Source organism: Rhinatrema bivittatum, chromosome 17 (assembly GCF_901001135.1).
Source record: "Rhinatrema bivittatum chromosome 17, aRhiBiv1.1, whole genome shotgun sequence".
NCBI classification, from domain to species: Eukaryota; Metazoa; Chordata; class Amphibia; order Gymnophiona; family Rhinatrematidae; genus Rhinatrema; species Rhinatrema bivittatum.
In genome coordinates this window covers 1624960-1647796 of record NC_042631.1, presented here as the reverse complement: position 1 = coordinate 1647796, position 22837 = coordinate 1624960, and the positions used below count along the sequence as shown (strand labels likewise).

The window sequence follows — 22837 nt, the reverse complement described above, 5'->3', positions numbered from 1 at the left end:
TCCAGTCCTGGAATTCTTAAGACAGAAATACAATATTACTGGCATAGAAAATTTGGTGATATGAAGTCAGTTAAATGCTACTGACAAATGATTTTTAAAGCACCTGGAAATATTCAGACTTTAAAATCACTCAATTAACTGATATTCCACCATCCCCTGTTCTGCTGCTACTACTTTTTTTCCTCCTATGGCACTTTTTAGAAGTTAAAATATTTCTAGAATGAAGCAGTTAGAGAAGTACAGTTCATAGGTGCCTTATTACTACCTGCTCTTGGTAATGTGATGCTGTGTTTGGTGCCCAGAACTATTTGATCATCTTTGTGCCAAATATCGGGTGACACTCACCTTTGATACATCAGTTTACATATATTTAAATAACTGGTGGGAATGAAAGCAGAGCTCTGCTCATGAATGGCTTGTCAGCAGCTTATCCTTGTATTTCCCTGGTACAGCAAATAACCTCAGACAGGCACATACACTACATTTCTGCTATTGCCTCTAATACTGAAAGCATTATCAAAAGAAATAACTGAGGCAATTTTTCTCCCAAGTAAATTTTAAAACAAATATGGATATATTTTAACCAAAAAAAGAGAGAAATATAAAATTCAAGAGTTTTGTTTGATAAAGTAATTTTAGAAAAAGGAACAGCAATTGAAAAGATGGATGTTATGTATATGTTGAATTTATAGAGCAATTTGCACTTTGTTCTCATTCTGGTAAAGTTTTAACTAGAAAAATATGGGCCAGGTGCTGCTATCACTGGTTAATAGCATCAGACACACAGAAGTTACATCCAGGATGAGCTGAGTGGTAACTCTGGGCACTCTCACGTAGCGGCACTTGGATTTGATTCTCAAATTAGCTCTTCTGCTATCTAGGTTCACTGAGGCTATGAAGGCAGCATTCACAGTTGTTGGGAAGGGAGTTATCACCATCATGCAGTGATGAGACCTAGTGCCCAAGACTTTGTCAAATGGATAAAGATGAGCAGCTGATAGTGTATCTGGATTTCCAGAAAGCATCTGACAAAGTCCCTCATGAGAGACTTTGGAGGAAATAAGTCATGGGATAGGAGGCAGTGAACTAGGACAGATGCTCATAAATAACCTAGAGATGGGAACGAGTGAGGTGATCAAATTTGCTGATAGTACAAAATTATTAAAAGTTGTTAAATCTCAAGAGCATTGTGAGACATTGCAAGAGGACCTTGCCAGACTGGGCATCCAAATGGCAGTTGACATTTAATGTGGACAAATGCAACGTGATGCATATAGGAAATAGCAACCCAAATTATAGCTACACAATGCAAGGTTCCACACTGGGAGTTACCACCTAGGAAAAGGATCTAGGTGTTATTCTGAATAATTCATTAAAATCCTTTGCTCAGTGTGCAGCAGCAGTCAAAAATATAAATAAAATGCTAGGGATTATCAGGAAAGGAATGGAGAATAAAACAGAGAATATCACACTGCCTCTGTATCACTCCATGATGCGACTTCATCTTGAGTATTGTGTGCAGTTCTGGTCACCTCAGTTCAAAAAAGATACAGCAGAATTAGAAAATGTACAGAGAAGGGCAACCAAGATGATAAAAGAGATGGAACAATTCCCCTGTGAGAAAAGGCTAAAGAGGTTAGGATTCTTCAGTTTGCAGAAAAGACAGCTGCAGGGAGATATTGTAGAGTAAATGAGAATCAGTTGTTTACTCTTTCAAAAAGTACAAGGAGACACACAATGAAGTTTCTAGGTAATACATTTAAGACAAATTGGAGAAAAGTTTTTTACTCAATGCATAATTAAACTTTGGCATTAGTTGGCGATGGATGTAGTTGGGCTGAGTCTAAAAAAGATTTAGATAAGTTCCTGGAGAAAAGTCCAAAAACCATTATTAAGGTGGAGTTTTAGAAATCCTCTACTTATTCCTGGGATAAGCAGCTTGGAATCTCTCTACTCCTTGGGATCCTGCCAGGTACTTGTAGCCTGGATTGGCCACTGTTGGAAACAGGATACTGGGCTTGATGGACCTTTTGATTTGACCTAGTATGGCAAGTCTAATGTTCTTATGACTGCAGCGTTCCAGACGGAGCCTGGTGCATGGCCCCTAAGTGAAACAAGGAGGTAAGTAAAAAAAAATGGGAGAAAAATTACAGAGGGAATTGTATATTAAGACCCAGGGTGCCTGATCCCAGCCCTGGTTTCAACTGAGCTGGAAGTAGAAAGGAAGAGGAGGAACTGCCAAGTGAAAACTTCTTTTTGTTTCATGGCAGAGTTTATATAGGACACCTGATTTCAGTTTAAGCTTGAAGATGTCGTGAGGGAGAGAGTCCAGGTGACAGGGTTCAGACTGATTCTGAACAAGCTGGAAGGAAACTGCCGTGCCATGAAAGAAAAATAAAATAGTGAGCAGAAGAGATGGTGGTGACATTACAGCATCAGTGCTGATAACATTTACTATGTGCTCTATTAAGGCCCTGGCACAAGCTTAGAGCACCACTTTCATAAATACTTACATGTTCATCACTGAGCTTTTTCTCTTAAAAACAAATCATAAATGTGAGCAGCTACACTTGAGCTTATGCCTTCAATATCAGGCTGGAAATACAGACCCAGGCGTGGCAGTAGTGGGGTGGGGTATTTCACTGCCGATGGAAACAGTATAGTCTTATAATTCTTTCTCCATGCCTAGGTTGGGCATGGCACTATACTGCTGGATGGTATCGCATGCTTCTTCTCCTAGCTTTATGATCACAAGCTGGAGGGAAAGAGTCCGTACTGAAGTTACTAATACAGTAGCAAAGACACTTCTGTCTGACACATGTAATGCAAGCTCTCCTTCTTGCAAAATGAAGTCACTATGAAGGGTTAGCTACAGTGTGTGTGACTGAGCAGTGCCTTGCAAGTCACATCTGCTTCATTTCTTGGTTATGGTTTCTGCTCAGGGAAAATGATTGGAAATTCTTGCTGAATATATTTTGGTATTGTAACCACTAGCAACAGGAAACCGCCTGGAAAATTCTCTGTGCAGGCAGCACTGGTGTTCTACATACTTAAGACATGGGGCTTGGGCCTATACACGCTCCTGCCGAGATTTTGATAATTAAATTCAACAATCATGCTTAGGACCCCTCTGCCATGAACAATCCTGTAAAACAGAGAACACTAGTGTTACTGAGATCCTGCTGGCCTTGTGGGGCACCAAGGCAGTACATTCTGCTGATTGATTCTTATATGATTACTGATATGCGGGCAGTTTCCTATCAGCGGGCTTTCACTATCTCTATGACAATTGCTGAGGCTGTCCTTGTTTCCACAAAACTATTTAACCCTCTACCACCTCTCTCCATGGGACAAAAAATAACTTGTACATAGAACATGCAATAGCACTGAAAAGTGCATTCCAATCATGGGGTTCTGGGTAGATTCTGAAACCATAAATTATCTAAATATATTGTACCTGAGCTTTTGAAAAAAAACAAAACAGAGGTCCCTTCTTCAGATGTGAATGTCATTTACGTGGTCTCATACCTCAGGTATAACATTTTGGATACTACATTAATCCAATGAAAGCCACCACCACAAGCAGAAAATCCAGTTTATTCCAGGAGGCCTCAGCTACTCTATCACCTATTCTAGCCACGTAACTGAAAATAAAATGCTTATTTCTACCTTTTTATCTGGGCGAGGGTTCTTTTGCATTGGTCTTGATCTCTTTTTTTCCTGATTTTGTTTGTCTTCTCCCAACTCCTTTCCCAGGCTCTCTTTTCCATTTTTTCTCCTGTCTTCACTGCTTCTTCTCTTTCCTTGACACCTTTGTCTTTCATCTAATTTTCTTCATATTTCTCTTCTCTGCCTCTTATTCTCTCCCTTAAATCACCATCACTTCACATACTTTATCATCGCCCACCTGCATCCTTCCTTCTCTCCCTGACTCATCTTCTATCCTTCTAGTTCTTCCTGTCTCAACACTTCACTTCCCTTCCTCTCACTCTCCATCTCCCCCTCTCACTGACCTACTCCTCCCATCAATCTCCTGGAATCTGGCTCCTTTATCCCCAAATAGCCAACCCCCTCTCACCACTCCCCTTTATCCCCACACTGACTTTCTCACTCCCTCTCAACCATTTTAATGTACGCACTTCTCATGTTCTCCCTCACTCCATCATGCCTGCTCTGACTCTTTCCCCCTCCAATTATCCCCAAACACACTCTCTCTCTCATTCACTGTCACCCCAGTCATCCCCTTGCATAGTCTTCCTCCTCCACTCAATATCTTCTGGCTATCATACATACTCCCACATCACCCCTTCTGGCTGTCCTCACACATACATTCCCTCCTACCACATGATTCTCAAACACCCCCATACCTTAGCTCTCTTTTATCACCTCAGACAGCATAAGTTTGCATTGCTAAATTTTTGTAAGATGGGGGAGGAAACCACATTCACCTCCCCTTCTTGTACTTTCCTCAGCATTTATCCCTCCTCGTGCTCCCTCTAGCATTCAACAATCTCCTCTACTCCCAAGCATTTACCTATTTCTCATATCACCTAAAACTCATTTCTTCCGACTATCCATCTAATCTCCCTTTTATAATTTACCTACTATCTCCCTCACCATCAATCACAGTTCTCTGATTGAGCTCTAGGGTGCCTCATTCCTCCACCCCAACTTTGCCCACAGCCCTGTAGCTTTGTGTGGACAAGATGGACCCCCCCTGTTGAAACAAGAGGACAGAGTGGGATGGGATGAGACTAGAGCAGAGACAGATGATCAGAAAACAATTGCTCTGCTCCCTAGTCCAGCCCTTCCCGCTCCCTCCCCATATGCTGCTTGTAGTGTCTGCTCCAGTCTCACGCCTCTCCTCCTCCTCTAGGGACAGAAGGAGGGGGACTAGTGCAGAAACTGCAGAGAAGGAAACAATTGCTTTGCTCTTTTCCAGATCCTCCCTTCCTATTCCCTAGAGGATGCCTGAAGTGGCGGGGCTGGAGTAGTAACAGCATAAATAGCAGGACAAATTGGCCACACGTGCGTGATGTCATTTAATGGCACTGAGATGGAAAAGCATCAGAGCATGCATAGGTGTTCTAATAACTCCCCCTCCCCTCGTCTCTAAGGGGAGGAGGATGGAAGTTTGTGACTTATTTTTCCTGCTGCTTAGAGAAAACTCCTGGATTGGTATTAACTGTTCTACTTGGCCATGCTGAAAACTATCAGCCATACAAGTGGGGACTCCCAAACGTAGGTTTTCTCATGAAAGTATTTATGCTTTTATATCATTACTGGAACATGCAACTCATGTATTAGAGGAAACACTGAAGGAATTAAATAAGTTTGAGAACTGCTTGGCTAAAACTGCTGTCTTGACATGAAGCATTTATTAGGCAGTAATGGGGGTCCTATACAGTCTATTACTTGAGAGAGTTCTAGCTTGGATTTGGGGACATTTATGATGAATCCTAGGAATTGAAGACTTTCCATCATATGAAGACTGGACAAGTAGGCCTGAAGATGGGTTCAATCTGCTATGAGCCAGTCATCTAGATAGGGAAACTACATATGTGGAGCCTTTGAGGAGATACTTAAGGAATTCATCTTAAGATGCTTGTTGAGCTTTCTGAGATCCAAGATAGGATGAAGTCCTCCTGTCTTTTTTGGAATTAGGAATTGCTTGGAGTAGAGAAGAGGAGGATTGATAGTGTGATTTGATATGGAACTTGGAGGATTGTTGGGGGGGGGGGCAGATTTGAAATGTAATCAGTGTCTGTGCTTTCTGATCTTTATCACCCAATGATCTGCTGTTAGCAAAGACCATGTGGGAATGAAATGTTGAAGTTTTCCCCCAGCTAGAAGACTGCTCAAGGCTAACTGGGAATTTTGATTGATAGTATCATGAAAAATTCTGGTTTAAGAAAGCTACAACTATTTGGTTTATGCTCTCTCTCTGACATGCTATCCCTGTTACTGCTCCTGAGGGCAGGATCACTAAAAAAGATAAGGTTGATATCTCCTCCTTGTACTACCGTTTTGTTTTTTTTTGTAGTGCTGAGGTTCCTTCATTACCACTGACAATGTAAATAGTACAATAATCTTTAATAAGGAGTACTGTTCCTTTCATTTTTTTCTCAAAAGAGATTATCCTCCTCCTTGGAACATCAGCAAGTTTTTCATGTATATTTTCACATAGCCCTGAGGCACTAAGCTGAGCTAATTTTCTTACTCCAATGGCTATTGCTGCACCCTGAGAAAAAAGTGTCATATTTCTCATAAATTGATCTCATGAGGTACTTCCACAATCTTCAGCTTTATGGAGAGTTGGCAGAAAACATTGCTTAAACTCTGATGGAAGTTGTTGGGTCATATCCTGTAGCTTTTATAGGCAAGAATCTATATAATTGATATGCAGCTATTCTAGAATTTAGCATAGCTGACTGGAACACTTTTTTGCTGTGGTATCAGATAACCAAAAAACAAATAGTGACATATATAATATTCCAAACTTTATTAGTATTCAAAAACGGAAAAAATTCCAGAAAAACAACCTTTTAAAATCTCACACAAGGAATATCGACCTCAAACCCAAACATACCACTTAATCACGCATTCATACCACACTCACCACACACATTTTCCAATACCTTTAAAAACATCTTCATTTTTAAATTGAATTTTTGCATATAAACCAAAATTTCCATTTATATTACAAATTTTCAAGTTGAATTACAAGCAGAGAAAATTAAATTTCCTAAATCTTGCACATTCTCATGGCAAAATTATTTCAAATCCTCTTCTTCCTCTCTTGATCTTCTCAACATGTTTCACCTTCCACAGGCTTCTTCAGGAGAATTTTTAAAGAATTTCCTGCTGCTTATAAATTTTCATCATGTTCATTGATTCAATATTCCTGTATAGATGACATCTATACGTCCCTTAGACATATAAGAACAGACACGTCCCCCGACTCTTAATCTTCAGCACATCTCAAACGAGCTCGCACAAAAACGCCATTTTCACCAAATGGCGTTATCATTCCTTATGAGTTACCTCATCGAACTCTAGAACCGACTACTACTACCACCTCTGAATGCCGACATCAAACTGAATCCAAGGTTTGGTGAAAATGGCGTTTTTGTGCGAGCTCGTTTGAGATGTGCTGAAGATTAAGAGTCGGGGGGACGTGTCTGTTCTTATATGTCTATGGGACGTATAGATGTCATCTATACAGGAATATTGAATCAATGAACATGATGAAAATATATAAGCAGCAGGAAATTCTTTAAAAATTCTCCTGAAGAAGCCTGTGGAAGGTGAAACATGTTGAGAAGATCAAGAGAGGAAGAAGAGGATTTGAAATAATTTTGCCATGAGAATGTGCAAGATTTAGGAAATTTAATTTTTCTCTGCTTGTAATTCAACTTGAAAATTTGTAATATAAATGGAAATTTTGGTTTATATGCAAAAATTCAATTTAAAAATGAAGATGTTTTTAAAGGTATTGGAAAATGTGTGTGGTGAGTGTGGTATGAATGCGTGATTAAGTGGTATGTTTGGGTTTGAGGTCGATATTCCTTGTGTGAGATTTTAAAAGGTTGTTTTTCTGGAATTTTTTCCGTTTTTGAATACTAATAAAGTTTGGAATATTATATATGTCACTATTTGTTTTTTTGATATCTGTAGTTTGGTGATATATGATTAAATGCCAGAATAGTTGTATCTGTTCAGTGGTATCAGATAAGGCAGGATCCTTGCCTTTTTTTAATACTGATTCTATGACTACTGAATGGTGGGGCAGCTGAACTTTCTGATGACTTGGACATACTGAACTTTTATATATGATATCCAGTTTTCTCAACACTGGTAGCATTGATAAAGGTGTCGACCACATTCTTATCTGAAGCCCTGTTGTAGTCTGTATTGGTTGAAACCACAATCAAAGAACCAAACACTATATAGCAAATAAATCCTCATGAATTGCATATAGCCATATAGATAAGGAACTCATATAATTGTATTTATGGAGTCTTCATATAATATGTGGGTAAATCTTGAATTCACTTATTTGTGGTTTATGTTTTTAAATCACTTCAAGTGATCTAGTACTCATACAGTGTTTATAATCATACGTCTCAAACAATTTTTATACTTTATTTATTTTGAAGAATATCTTTGAAAGTACAGATTTACTGAATTAAAACCAAAGACCACTTATCTTAGTTCATCGCAGAAAGAATGCGCTGCCTGACATAATTCGTGTTTTGGAAGCTTTCCTTCCTCAGGGGCTCAAGCGACACATTTTTATAATGAGATTGTGTTTTGGTTGTGATGGCTGACTTTTTTTTATACCAATTTTCTTGAACAACTACTGGAGCGTTTCCCAGGGAAGATATTCTTCCTTATATATATATATGGCTATCTGCAATTCATGAGTAGTCTGTGTTGGTACATCTATAAGTTTTGGAGGTTCAATAAATTTTAACATGCCAAATATATCTTTTCTAGGTTTTGCGTCTTGGAACAAAGGGAAAGGAATCTTCTTGACCATATATTGGACAAAGACAAGATAGACCATATCCTTATGAGGAGTCTGATAGAAGACCTTTAGAGTCTTCATCCCCAAATGGAATAAGATTCAGATGCCGCCTGTGAGTCAGAGAGCACTATCTGTGGTTCCTCTGCCATTATCCTCTTCCTAAAAGAGGGGAAATCATGGAACGTAGGCTGTTTTATGTTTTCTCTAGGCTGATAAAGATAGCGCATAGACTCTGACTCTCAATCTTAGATGTTGTTGATTCTAAAATAGGAGACATTTGTTCCAGTAAAATTTTAACCATACACTTCTCACCATGGGATGGTGGTCACATACAGGAAGCAAAGTGAAAGAACTGTCTGATTCAGGAACCAGAATTGGTATTGGGGAGCTTTGGGCCTGTGTCAAAACCATAATCTGCATGCCAAGAGAGCATCGGTGCAGAAGATGCACTGCTAATTTTTCAGCACTGATGAGTGATTTTACCGAAGGGGATCATCTCTGCACCCAGGAAGAACCTGTCAGCATGGAGCTCACATGTTGTGGCCCTGAGGTGCTGGATTTACTGTCACCATCTTTAGAGTGTAAATGGTGCCTGCATTGAGACTTCTCTGAGTCATGGCATCAATAGTGAGAAGAACGCATCTTTTTTAGATTTAGGAGGTGGTCTCTGCATGGAGGAATGCTTTACCTTAACTGCTGATGATTACTGAGTGCTCAGACACTCTTTCAAAGTGTCACTTCTTAATGCTGAGCACCCTGCGAGCATAGGCAGTGGCCCCAGACAGTACAGATATATCATGCTAATCTGACAGTCATTCTGAAAGAGCAACAAGGACATCTCTTGAATCCCAGCTTTTTCTCTGCCAGTTTGAAAAGGAACAATGTCAAATCAAACTCAGTTTTGAAGAAAAATTATATTTTTTTCTTTTGAGAAGGCTCACGAATGAAAATTAAAGAAATTTTAAACAAAGAAAATTAAAACATTCTTGTCAGGGAAGAAAGATGAGTGGCTCGAAGCATGACAAAAAACATTCTTTTGTGCTAGCAGAAAAAAAACAAAGAAGACTAGTGCGTCTGTGCAGAAAGGTCCACACATGGCTCAGGATGTTGAGTCAGTGAAATTTCTATGCCAAACAGTATTGGTGCTAAAGGCATCTTGCTATATATTGATGTTTTGTCAGTGCCAACAGAGCCTGTCTTGGCTCTTGCATCAACTTTGCTTCGCCTTTACTGAAGGGGAAATGACACTTGTGTGAAGACTTCTAAGTTATGGTGCCTAGCATGGGAAGACTGCATCCCTCACCTGGTGTACAGTTTCCTCTTTACTGACTGCAGGCTTGAGAAGAATGTGCCCATTCTCTGTGTTAGCTTCTAGATCTTCTGGCCCTGAGGACCTCCAGACACAGGCAGCGCAGTTAGGTACATCATGCGATGTATTGATCAGATAAATCAGCTTCTAGGAATAGCGGTGGCATCTTTTGAAGCCCAGTTTGCTGTCTGCCATCATGAAGACAGCTGAGGCTACTTGAGGTCAATTTTGAAAATAATGTTACATTTTTTTTATTTTTGGAGACTCACAAAAGGAAAAACAAAAAATACTTCAACAAAGATGGAGAAACAAAAAGGAGTCCTTTAGGCAGAAGTAGAAGAAAAAGGAGGGGGGGGGGAGAGACTTGAACTTTTCTATTTTGGCATTGTTGGGTTACGTCACGCACTTGTGTGGCCGATTCGTGTCCTGCTTATCCGAGATCAGGGGCAGTGGCGTGGCCAGTAGTTTTACAATACAATACAAAAAACCTGTGATTGTGGTTGGCATATAAGACACACTAGGTAGCCAAGCAGTTATGAAACTTTTCATGAAAGGTACCAGGAATTTGCAGAGAAGGAGCTCTTTTGGGCTGGAACCTCACACAATTCAGATCTCTTGAAACAAACAAACATAATTCCACATCCTGGATTAAACTTCTTAGTCTATTTGCGTGGTAATGAATATTGGTATTAAGCAGAGTCTGACTGCTGACCTATTAGCTTTATCCTGCTGTCTCCACAGAAAGAGCATTATTATTGTTTTCACAATACCGGTTCCACTGCCAGAAGAGGCTGCACGCCCAAGCACGCTTCAACTGAAAGGACTTAAAACAGCAGTGCTGCATGCATGTCAGGCATCTAGCACTTTATACTTAGGCACCTTTGCTTTCAGTTATTTTATTTTTCCAGGGAATTTAACAGTGCAAAAATGGAAGGAAAGCAGTGGAAAACCCCCCAATTTTTTCCCTTCTGCTTTGCTCCCATTTTTGTTCGCTATTATAAACGCTGATAAATTCCCAAGAAAAATAAAATAAGTGCAAATGCCATCCCTTTTTATATTGCATATGTTATGGTCCTAAGTTTGTTTAATATCCCAATCTGTGACCTATCTGTGACATATCACCAATCTGTGACCTATTTCAAAACCAGAAACAGAGAAGGGCTATACTTATCTTCAGAAAAACAAATATTAACTACACAGCGCTTCCTCCAGTTCTGAAGCATTTTTTTTTTAATAGAAATCACTGCTTTTAGGAAACAAATAGCACTTTGTAATATTTTGTTACAATGTTTCTTACCTTGATCTGATTTTATGTAACACTAGGAAGACCATTAATATCTTTTGTCCTTTTTACCCCAATACAAAGATCTTTTTTTGAACCCTTGCATAAAAAAACAGTGCTGGAAATGAAGACACACTGACTCACGAGAAACTCACTGAATTTTCACTAGTTACTCCTAATCTATACCATGCATGGCCTCGTCTGCCTCTGGCACCGTCCCTCTCTCTCTTGTCTTCTTCTCTCACTTCCTGTCTTACGTTTCCACCTTTGGATCACTGTGCTGCTTGGCTCATAATGTTACTTTCAGCCCACAGGACGGGCAAGTAAAATATCAGGCTGGATGCACATGTCAGACCCTGGGAACAAGAGTGGCTCATCCTTCTAAGCAGAGACTGGAAATGAAGAAAGTTCATCCCGTGTGTGACTTTTCCTTTCATGCAGAATTGGAAGCATGGATTCCCCGCCTGCAGCTGTGCACTTTGCACCTCACTTCATCCCGTCAGCCATTCACTGAACTTTAAATACTGCTTTTCAGAAAACGCTCCCTGCCTTCCTCTCATGCACACATGGGTCCATTTCAATTTGTATTACTAAACTTTTTTTGGTTTCTAGGCTTGAAGTTTGAAAATAGGAGAAGCCCGTGCAGTCTTTGGACTTTTGTGTCTTATTCCTGCCCTCTCCCTTCCCAGAGAATAAACAGAAAGAAGCTCGTGGTGGCGATAAAGGCTGCTGCAGGCACACACTGGTGTAATAGAGAGAGTCAGTTATGCATGATTATTTCGCTTGGCATGGTGCTGGCACTATTCATTCAGGTCTCACATGTTGTACACTCAGAATGAAGAGGGGCTAATTGGCAAAACTCAGGAGCTGCACAAGAAAACAACTTCTTTTCTGGAAGAATTGTACGGTGCTGCTTCTCCTGGCCCCCTTCCTTCACCTTGCCTGTCTCCCCAGTGCTGCCGCGGTGCTGTTATTTCATCTCGTCAGCCTGGCTGCAGTTCACGGGGCAGCTCTGTGGGGGCAGGGCTGTGGCAGAATGGCAGAGGGCACCGTTGCTGTTACTTGTGCAGTCCACAAGGAGGCTCTGAGTGCAGGTCGTCTCCAAACTCGGCTCAGGCAGGATGGGCTTGGAGAGCTCAACCCCTTGGATCAAGCGGATGAGCCGTTTTACCTTGTCCAGGTTGCTGTGCATTTCCTTTTGTCTCGACAGGATGCTATTCTTCATTTCCCTGCATTTCTGCAGCACAGAACCAGAAAACACAAAACGTAGCAGAACTTCAGCTTTAAGTTAGTGGGGTTACTCACAGAAGCATTTTAATGTCATCTCAGGTGTGGCATAAGGTTCCCTCGCGCAACGCTGCCCCAGCACAGCGCAAACAGGCTGGGAGTGACGTACAGCGCGTGTCGGCGCTGCAGTGGTAGGAGCGCGAGTGTCAGAACGATGCAGCACTGGCAGAGCACTATGCAATGATGCCGTAGTAAATCACTTACCGTTATTGAACTGGTGAGCTGTTTCACCTTCTGTTCTAGCTGTTCTCGTTCCTGCTTTAAATCTGTGCTCCATTTCAATAGCTTCTGTTTCTCCTCTTCTTTTGCTGGAACGAAGAAACACATTTTTCTGCCTATGCACTTAACAAGATTGTTTGAAAATCTCCTGACCTCTTATCTTTAGCAAATAAACTGTGTCTCAATCCCAATGGTCCCGATTTACAGTATAAAGAAATTACTCTAATTGTTTTTCTCTGGCAGGATAACAATTTTCACTGCCAATGCTTCTGCTCTTCGTTTCTCAGTCCTACCCTGTGCCTTTGGCTATCCTCCTCTCTTTCTGTAGTCATCACCTCTCTTCCTCACAACAATTCATCCTGAACACTCCTATTACAGAGTCCACTGTCACCTAACCCATCTGTTAATGGGTGAAAGTGAACAATACCTGCAAGAGAGAAAATGCCGGCCTAATGTTCTGACTACAGGGGTCATGTTTGCTCTGCACTATCTGATGTTTTACTCACTGTCTCTGTCTGCTGACTACACTGTAAGCTCCATGGAGCAGGGACTGTCTCTTCTCTGTGTCTGTATACACCCTGTAGTGCAATTTAGCAGGAATAGCACAGAGTGCTGGCACAAACATTACACTTTGTTCACTTTTACGGATGGTGTAATTTTCTCTCGTCACAAGACAAGGATGCAGAACAGAATTGTTACGGATCGTACACATCTTTAGGGATTCAGAGGGAAATCAGCTAGTCTTCTGATTTGGTATTTGCACCTATTTTATTCTTGTGTAATTTTTTCATCACCTTTGATTTTATTAACGCTCCTTCATGAGACAAAAAAGCCACTCTGAGCTGTGAATGAAGCTCCATCCTTCTCAGGACTGGTTAACTGCAGTCATTGTAGCTCTGCTGCCATCATGCGGCTAGTCACTCTCCTTTCACTAAAGTGGAAAGTCTGCAGCAGGTGTGGTGTACCTCCAGACCACAGGCACTAGGAATGCATTGTACTCACTCACTTTTCAGTTAAAACACAAAGATATTTTTTTATTTTGAATAAAGCTATTGAAGATACGCTTGTGAGTATAAACCTTTCTGAAAAAATCAATGAGGTTCACATCCTATCCATGGTTAGGAAAATCTGTATTGGAGGAAGTGGGAAGGAAATTTCATTTGATCAGCCAGCAGGACAGTGAATAGCTACACTGGTGGGTAACTTGGACACTGCCTTGGAGATCCTGAGTGGCCAGCGTGAACTGGTCTCATGTAACAATATGCTAAGGGAGTTACAAGTACAGTTGATGCCATTAGGCCCAGCATTTTTTCCTTGCCCCATTCTGATGCCTGCAGACTCATTTCTGCTTCAGCAGACATCAGAGTGATGATTCTTTCCTAAGAAAGGCCTTTGTCCGTCTGCTGCTATTACTTATCGTTTCCATAGCAGTGCTGCATGGTCCCTGCTCTGTACAGCCTCTACAATCCCATACAGGGCAAAAAAGACGGGGAATTCCATTTATTAAGAAAATTATTAAAATCAATAAAGCTGTGAGTAGGACAGTCAGGGGTTAAGATTTATAAAGTAACGAGGAGAACAGCACGTTCAAGTAGTTTGGATGTGAAAGGAAGGAGCAGCAGGGCGAGGGACTTTTGGTGTGACTGCAGCATGTTTGAAGGCAGCAGAATTAGCTGCAGTGGGAAGTGATAGATTAAAGACATGACAGATGGAAAGGAAACCGGGGTGATCTGTAGCCCATTCAGGAACCTCGGTATATAAAAGTTAAAAATAAATAAATAAATAAATAAAGGATGACTGCAGAGGAAATACAGCTTAAGAGTTGTGTGGGAAAAGAGCTTAAGAGTTAAGTAGTGAGTTCAGAGGAGGAGAGAAGATGGACAATAATCTCCACTGACTTCAGAAAAGGAGGAAAGGGTGGCAGGGGCTAGAGGAAGGGGAGATGCGATAGAGGTGACCTAATTGAGAACTCAAGAGTATTTCTGTGAACGCTGTCATGGAAGTTTCAGCAGAGAGTGAGGGGAGAAGGGATGGGAAGCAAAGGGATTTTGAGGAGGGGAATTCCATGTGGCAAAGAGACAGTGAGGGTTGGACACATGAGAGTTTGTCAGATGGAAGTACAAAAGCAGACTGGAAGGAGGTCAGCATGAATTAAAAAATGTGAAATGTATGAAACTGGAATGGCACAGGATTTCAGCCAGAGGCAATCTGCAGGAATTCCCTACAGAAATGTAGGAAGCAAATGCTGGGGTTTGCCTTGCAGAATGGGTAAAGGGAGGGACAAGAGTGTCTAAAGCAGAGGACAGTATAGAGTTGTAAGAAGAAACTGCCTCAGATAATCTAGTGGAGACGGGAGGAGAGATGAGACAAGGGTCAATAGCTTGGAGATTCCTGAAGGTGTTGGTGGTTACTGCATAAAGCTGTGGGGGAGGGTGCTTTAGTGTGAAAATTATGAGATGATGCTCTGAGAGGAGAATAAAGTGGAGACAGCAGTTGGAAGAAAGGACTAGGTTTAGTTTAGTTTATAAAATGTGATTTTATCACCTTTCATACAGTGTTATCAAAGCAATTTACAATTAAAAAATAAACCATTAAAATACACCAAATTCAAAAAACATGAACTTAAAAATATTTCAATTGCAAAAACATACAAAACATTAAAATACATCATTTACAGTGACACATAAAAGCACCACAGAAATACAAAACTGGTGCATAAGAGCAGCAAACCAGAGTTTGAGATGAAATGAAAAGGTAAAGGCAAGGAGTTTCGAGTCAGAAGGGTCATCAGCATGGAGGTTTAAGTCACTAAGAATAAGTGAAGTGGAAGAAGGAAAGGCAGGAATCACATTTGGTGTGAGGAAGTAATCAATATTAACCTAAATTTAGGGCCGATATTATTAGTCAGGCATTATAATCTTGAGATAAAGCCCATATGATAACCCATATATTGTCCAATGTTTATTTTTTTGCCTTTGCTCCCATTTCCCCTGGTAATCCCCTTCTCAGCCAGTATCAGTGGGTGGCTCATGAGACACCAATTGATTCTATATCAGTAGGAGCATCTTCCCACTCTCCATCACCTTCTCGCTGTGCCTAGGCCCAACCAACCCTGATGGATGGAAGTTCCAAATCTGGATTTCCTGTGCCACAGCACTATAGCCTATTTTTAAAATATCCATGTAATAAAGGAAGGGCCAAAACCACAGCATTCACAGAAAAAAGGCCATTGCACATACTCAAACGTTTTTAGTAGCTATGGATAAGATGATTGCCTCCTGGTTACTATTCCTGGCCACATGGATGAGGTCAACAGGATATTCCAAAGAAATGTACTTACTTTTCAACATCAAAGTTTGTTTTTGGGGAATGGCTGCCTTATAGCAATCTCTTAGTTCTAAGGATATCATCTCTGCATTTTCAGTATTTGTGCAGAAAAGATCTTAATCTCAATAGCATAATAACTATTACACGCTTCTCTCCCATATCAGAAACAAGAAATTTGCCAGAGAAGGGGAGAACAAACAGCCTGAAGTACCCATTCAGTGATAATGCTGATTTAACAGAGAGAAACATATTTATAAATATAATTTCTATAACTCATCTTTGTTACCTACCTGCTTTATATGCAATATATGAATGGACAATTGCTAGAGTTCCAGGCCAGGGGATAGCTTCTTCCTTTTTTAGCATCTGCAATGATAATGCGTAGCTGAAAAAGTAGTCACCCTTTGGGCTAGCTTGAGGAAGTTTTAGAACAGAAACATGTTTGTGACTATGACAGTGAAAGAAGACTAGTGCATTGCGTCAGCTTCTGGTATCCCTTTTTCTTACAGAAAATAAATGGCTGATAATTACACATGGATTTAAGATGTGAGTATATAAAAAAGACCTCAGACAATGTTTATAACTAGCCTTAGTGAGGCATTACCTCGTTAACCCTTGTAGCATTCATGCATTTTTGTTTAAAGTAGTATACACTGTTGAACAAAGGTAATATATAATCAAAAGAGCAGACTCTTACAAATCTCTATAGGTTGTGTTTTTTAGCACTTGCATGCACATTGTGCTGAAAGATAGTCCTGAGACCTGGATTAATATTCCTGTTTTTGAAAGAAGCAACCTTGAACCTTTTAACATCTGGAGAGAAGAGAATCTTAAATATACAAAATACTCTTCAAACACCTCACATGTTATACTCAGAGCTAATGTAAATACTATCGGGGACCCTCTGTCAGTGAGGAAGTTGAGGAGTCAGAGCTTAATGCTGGCTGGAGAGAAAAGAGCTATACAGAGAACAGCAACCCATCAAGCACAGGGTTCCTTGTGCTTGATGGATTGCCTGAGGGGCCCACTAGTATTTACATTAGCTCTGAGAACAAGTTGAGTATTTTGTATATTTTTGATTGTGTAGAGTAGTCAGGGAAGACTTTTTATTTTTGTGATAAGAGAATCACACAGACTCACAACACCATGCCAAAGAACTGTCCAGTAGTGGCTGTGACACCAACCAGCTCATCTTGCCTGCCCAATTTTCTGCTGCACACTGCTGCTGCCAGCTGCAGAAACTTAACCACCTGCAGGATATCACTTCTTATCCAAATCAGATTTTGTGATTTTCTCCTTAATTCTCTACAGTCCTGGATAGATTAGCATACAAGCTCCCGTACTCAACCTTAATCTCTCATCACCTAGTGCTCTTTGGAGGGGTCCCAATTACAGCACAATCCTACTTAGCTTCGTACATGTTACAGGATCAAAGTCCAAGCTGATATGACTACAAAGGAAGAGATTAATTTTAAAAGCATTGCTTGCATTAAAGTGCCCACATATGCGCGTAAGTGGACTGTGCGTGAGCAATGCGGATTTTAAAAGCCGTGATTTATGCCAAAATTAAAGGGGGCGGGGCAAGGGCATTCTGAGGTGGGGCCAACTGTTATGCAAATAACTCTGAGTCTGCAGCGCGCATTGTAACTTTACTGCTACTCCTGATGAGAAGCAAGGCTGCAGATCTCACGTTTTAGGGCTTAAACGACAGGGGGCGTGCAGGATGAACAACCAGAGGGATCTGGAGGACTTCAAGATTCACTGGGCAAACCAGTGGACTAACTGAAAAAACTGGGTACATCTCTCCCGCGAGCATGTTTTAAAATCTGCTTACATATGCGCATTAAAGCTGGCAAAGTCCTATGGAAGACACAAGAAGTGACTTCTTAAAATTAGAAGCATACTTAGGCATGGCAGCAGTATTTTAAATCATACACATACAAGTGCACGCATGATTTAAAATTCCAATGTATCTCGGTTCACATGCCGACACACACGTGTATGAGGGCACATTAGCCTGTTAGTGATGGCAGAAAAAGATAAAACAGCCCACCAGTATATTTATGAAGATTGAAGTAGTGCTCTGAGTGCCAAAACACTCTGATACATCCTAGTAAGGTTACAAAGACGAAGCCACCCAATACCACAAAACAGACAAAAGTTTGCAAGTGGTCTGGATATATTGAAAGAGATTAAATTAACCAAGTAGAGATATCATATCCTTCAGAAAGTATTCTGAAAATACCTTGGGAAAAAAGGTACAATACAAAACCTAAAAATATCGTAAATGTTCAATTTGGTCTTATTTCTAAGCTGCCTGCCGCTATCCAAAAGAGTTAATGCATTAAAGAAAATTAAAGCAAGTTGGGGAAAGTAATGTTGCCTGCAATATTTCAGAGGAGGAATGGGAAAGTATTTTTTGTCAGCTAGCAAAGGGTAGCTCCATTTATGTTACTAATCAGGAGTCTGATTTCAAACTTCTATATCAATGGTACTATATCCCTTCTAAATTTAAAAGGATGGGTATTAAGGGAGATGACACTTGCTGGTGAAATTTTGGGGGGAAAGGAACCTTTTTTTCATATTTGGTGGAATGTCCCATAATACAGATATATTGGTCAGAAATCTTGTCCTGGACCTATCTATTTACGGGGATTAAATTGCCCTTGCACCTTTAGTTACTCTCTTAGATCTCCCACATGGGGATTTTCATCTCGTTAAAAAGGGAGGTATTAGCCTAGCTGGTCACATGCTAGTTGCTGCTTGACATAATGTGGCTTGTGGGCTCCTCCTATGGAGGAGTGATTGCATCTTCTTTGGACTGTATACACAAGGGGGTACATTCCCTTTCAGCTGTGGGACTTTTATTCCAAAATTCCTAAAATTTGGGAGCCTTTCTTACAGAAAATGGGCCTTTGTATGTGATACTATAAGCCTTATTTACTACTCTCAAGAGTGCTTCATAAGCCTAATATTAATTCATAACCTGGTGTATCTGGAAGAGAATGGTTTATCCAGCATTACTTATACTGGCAATTATATGTTGTTATATTACACTGAATACTTTTGCGTTGATAATTTGTGAGTCTTATAAGCTTGTAAAGTGAAAAACTTCAATTCAAAAATAAGAAAGTAAACAAACATAAATACATACATGTTCAATTTGTGATCAGACACCAAAACATTTAAACTTCCTAGTGGAAGACTTTCTGGAAGCCACCAGGACCCAAAACACATCCTTAGAAAGATCAAGTGGCTGCAGGATTAACTTCTCAACATCCAGGCTGTGAGCGACAGGGCCTGGTGGTTGGGATGCCGTAGATGCCCTGATTTTGCGTGATGAGATCTGGGGAAGTCCCCACACTGATCGGCTTCTGGATGGACAACTCCCGCAGGAATGGAAACCAGACCTGTCTCGGCCAAAGAGGGACTATGACGATCATAGTATCTCAGTCCTCATGAAGCTTCAAGAGAATCTTCGTCACTATGGGAAGTGGAGGATACATATACAGAAGACCCTTGCCCCAATGACGGGCAAGGGCATCCGAGGCTGGTTTTCTGTCTTTCCTGGACAGGGAGCAGAGCAGAGGCACTTTCCGTGTGCAGGGGGACATGAACAGATCTACATTTGGGCTCCCCCAGATGTGGAAGATCTGATTCACTACCCCCTGGTCTAGGGACCACTCGTGGGGTCTGAAGGCTTGACTTAGCCTGTCCGCTATCACATTCTCTGTTCCGGCTAGGTACATGGCCCTCAGCACCAGATCTGGACCACTTCTTGACACAGGAGGTACAATCCCGTGCCTCCCTTCTTGTTGTCATACCACATGGCTTTTTGGTTGTTAGTGTGGATCAGGATAATTTTGTTGGTCAGCCAATCTCTGAGAGTCCATAGCGCATACCTGATCACATGAAGCTCCAGGAAGATGATGTGACAAAATCGTTCCCAAGAGGACCACAGTCCCTGGGTGCCAAGCCCATCTGCATGAGCTCCACACCCCAGGGTAGATGCATCCATGGTAAGCACAATTTGAGTAGGGAGATTTCTAAAGGAAATCCCCCATTCCAGATTGGAGAGTTCCCGCCACTAGGACAAGGAGTACCTGAGAGACGGAGTGACTCAGATGCAATCCTGGAGGTTCTGAGTGGCTTGACACCACTGCGACCTCAGGGTCCATTGGGCTCTGTGCATGTGTAATCGTGCCAAGGGAATGACATGGACTGTCGTAGCCATATGACTCAACAGCCTCAGTCTGTGCCAAGCTGATACCTGATTGCTCTGCTGTACCTCTGTTGCAATGGTTGTCAAAACGACAATCCTCTGGCTCAGCAGAAAGGCCGTGGCTTGAGCCATGTCTAGTAGGGCTCCAATGAAGTCCAATTGAGGGGATAGACTGAGATGGGACTTTGGGTAGTTGAGAATGAACCCTAGTGACTCCAACACCCAAATGGTCAAGCGCAAGCACTGGATGGCTTCTGCCTGAGACATGCTCTTGACCAGCCAATTGTCCAGATATGGGAAAACATGCACTTCCAGTCTGCGAAGGTGCACAACCACCACAGCCAGCCTTTTTGTGAAGACTCATGGGGCAAACACAAGCCCGAACAGCAATACCCAGTACTGGAAGTGCTGTATCCCCACCACAAATCGGTGATACTTCCTGTGGCCAGGGAAGATCTCAATATGGGTGTATGCGTCCGTTATGTCGAGGGAGCATAGCCAGTCCCCATTTTAGAAAAGGGGGATCAAGGTGTCCAGGGAAACCATCTTGAACTTTTCTTTTTTTAGAAACTTGCTCAAGACCCTCAGGACTAGGATGGGATGGAGTCCTCCTGTTTTCTTTGGAATCAGGAAGTACCTGGAGTAGAATCCTTGCCCTCTTTGCCCTGGTGATACAGGTTCAACTGCTCTGGCCATTAAGAGGGAGGAGAGTTCCTTCTGTAGCACCTCCTAATGCACTACCGGCCCCCAAAATGGGCATGGAGAGCAATTTGGCGGGACAACCAATAGGTTTAATTGGTACACTGGGCCACCAATTTGCAAAGAACCGCAGTTTGCCCCCAACCAGAGGATCCAGCATCCCAGGTATGGGCAACTGGTTTATGTTCTCTATGGCTCAGTCAAAACCCTGTCCCTAGAGTTGACTGAGGAGCTGGCTGGGGCTTGGGAGTTCTCTTCTGCCTGGAATGGCTGCGGGAGCTCTGATGATGTGTACAGGATTGAGGAATCAGAGGATAGTAATTCCTTTGGTGAAAGAAAGACTTCTTGGGCCCCTGGAAGAGGAGGACAGGTTCAGAGTGCTAGTGAAGAGTTGTTGGAGAGTTTTATATGAATCTGGAGCTGGGCCACAGCATCCTTCCCTCTATCTCCAAAGAGATTCTCTCCAGTGCACGGCTTGTCAGCGAGTTGCTCTTATACCTCTGGTCTGAGAACTGAGGCCCGCAGCCACACCATTCTGCAAGTGCCAATTCCTCTGAAGAGACTCTCAATGCCATTCTGAAAACATCGTAGGTCGCATTGACCTTGCGTTTTCCACACTCCAAGCCCTTGTGCACCAGTGACCTGAGGGTGTCTTGCTGCTGCTGAAGCAGCTGCTCAGCCACCTCCTGAACCTGCTTCCAGATGTCCTGAGAGTATTGGCTCATGTAGAGCTGGTAGGTAGCAATGTGGGCAATAAGCATGGCAACTTGGAACACCTTCTTCCCAAGAGTGTCCAACTCTCTGTGGTCCTTCCCCAGGGGTGCCAAGGAGTGGGTCTGAGAATGCTTGGCTCTCTTGAGGGCAGATTTGACCACCACTGATTGGTGGGGCAGCTGACGCTTATCAAATTCAACAGCCTTTTGGATGAAGTAAACCCTGTCCACCTTCTTAGTCATGGGAGGCACTGGGAGGGGGTGTTCCCAAATCCTCAGCAACAACTCTGTAAGGATCTCATGTACTGGGACCACCACAATCTCCTTAGGAGGCTCCATGAACTGAAGAACCTCAAGCATTTTGTGCCTGGCGTCTTCACTCAAAAGCTGGAATGGGATGGCCTCCGCCATCACTCTAATCCCCTCCCCCTCCGCCATCACTCTAATCCCCTCCCCCTCCCCCTTCCCCTTCCCCCCCCCCACACCCCCCTCCCCTGCAACCTTCCCCCCCCCACACCCCCCCCCCTCTGTAACCGTCACTGTGTATCAAGTGCACAAGCCCCGCGCTACTGTAATCAAGTTCCACATGCGAAATGTGTCAAGTGCACATGCCATGTAACATTGTATATTAGTTCATTTGCATATATAACCCTAACCGAATGCAAATAGTTGTATCGCTGCTTGTTAAATATCCTCCCTTTTTTGTGTACTCACCCAGTTACCCCCTCCCCTGTTCATTGTAATTTCCTTTCCTTCTCAGTTTTTTGTAAACCGACATGATGTGTCCTACGAATGCCGGTATAAAAAAGTTATTAAATAAATAAATAAAATAAATAAATAATGAACCCTGCAAAGGTCAAGTCCTCAGGCGGGGGACCTCCTTCGCTCCTCTGGAGGAGAAGGGTCTGACAGGAGACCATCCGAATCCTCGGAGGATTCCATCTGATCATCCTCCCAGGGGGTATAGGGACCCTCATCCTCACTGTAAAGCACAGGGGATGGAACCCTAGGTGCTTGGTTGATATCCAGAGGTGCAGGCACAAATGGAACTGGACGTGGACTACAGACCTCGGTGTCTCCGCTGGCCTCGGCAAAGTTTGCCCCTGGGAAGAACCAGTAATGACCATTGTATCAGTAAGGGAAGGCCTCGGTGCTCCGCCGGGCACTGGTGCCGTCCTGGGAACCGAAACCAGCTGGGTCGGTAAGGCACCGATGAGCAAACTGAGCTTCTTTAGAAGCGGCACGAGCA

General features: G+C 42.2%; 2 protein-coding genes across 3 annotated transcripts in view; one reads left to right on the top strand and one right to left on the bottom strand.

Moving 5' to 3' along the window:
* The window catches only part of LARGE2 (LARGE xylosyl- and glucuronyltransferase 2), a 65013-nt gene extending 54439 nt beyond the window's left edge, over window positions 1-10574 (top strand). Inside the window, exon 19 of the mRNA XM_029582140.1 lies at window positions 8500-10574. The gene's annotated coding sequence lies outside the window, so the exon portion shown is untranslated. The remainder of the gene's footprint in view (window positions 1-8499) is intronic.
* A 92-nt stretch (window positions 10575-10666) lies between these two features.
* Window positions 10667-22837, bottom strand: part of PHF21A (PHD finger protein 21A) — a 191203-nt gene continuing 179032 nt past the window's right edge. For both annotated transcript variants that reach the window (XM_029582144.1, XM_029582145.1), the window contains exons 16-18: window positions 16245-16320; window positions 12613-12716; window positions 10667-12358 (exon numbers count right to left, since the gene is read on the bottom strand). In XM_029582144.1, the coding sequence (XP_029438004.1) occupies window positions 12092-12358; window positions 12613-12716; window positions 16245-16320 (447 nt within the window). In that variant the 3' untranslated portion in view covers window positions 10667-12091. The remainder of the gene's footprint in view (window positions 12359-12612; window positions 12717-16244; window positions 16321-22837) is intronic.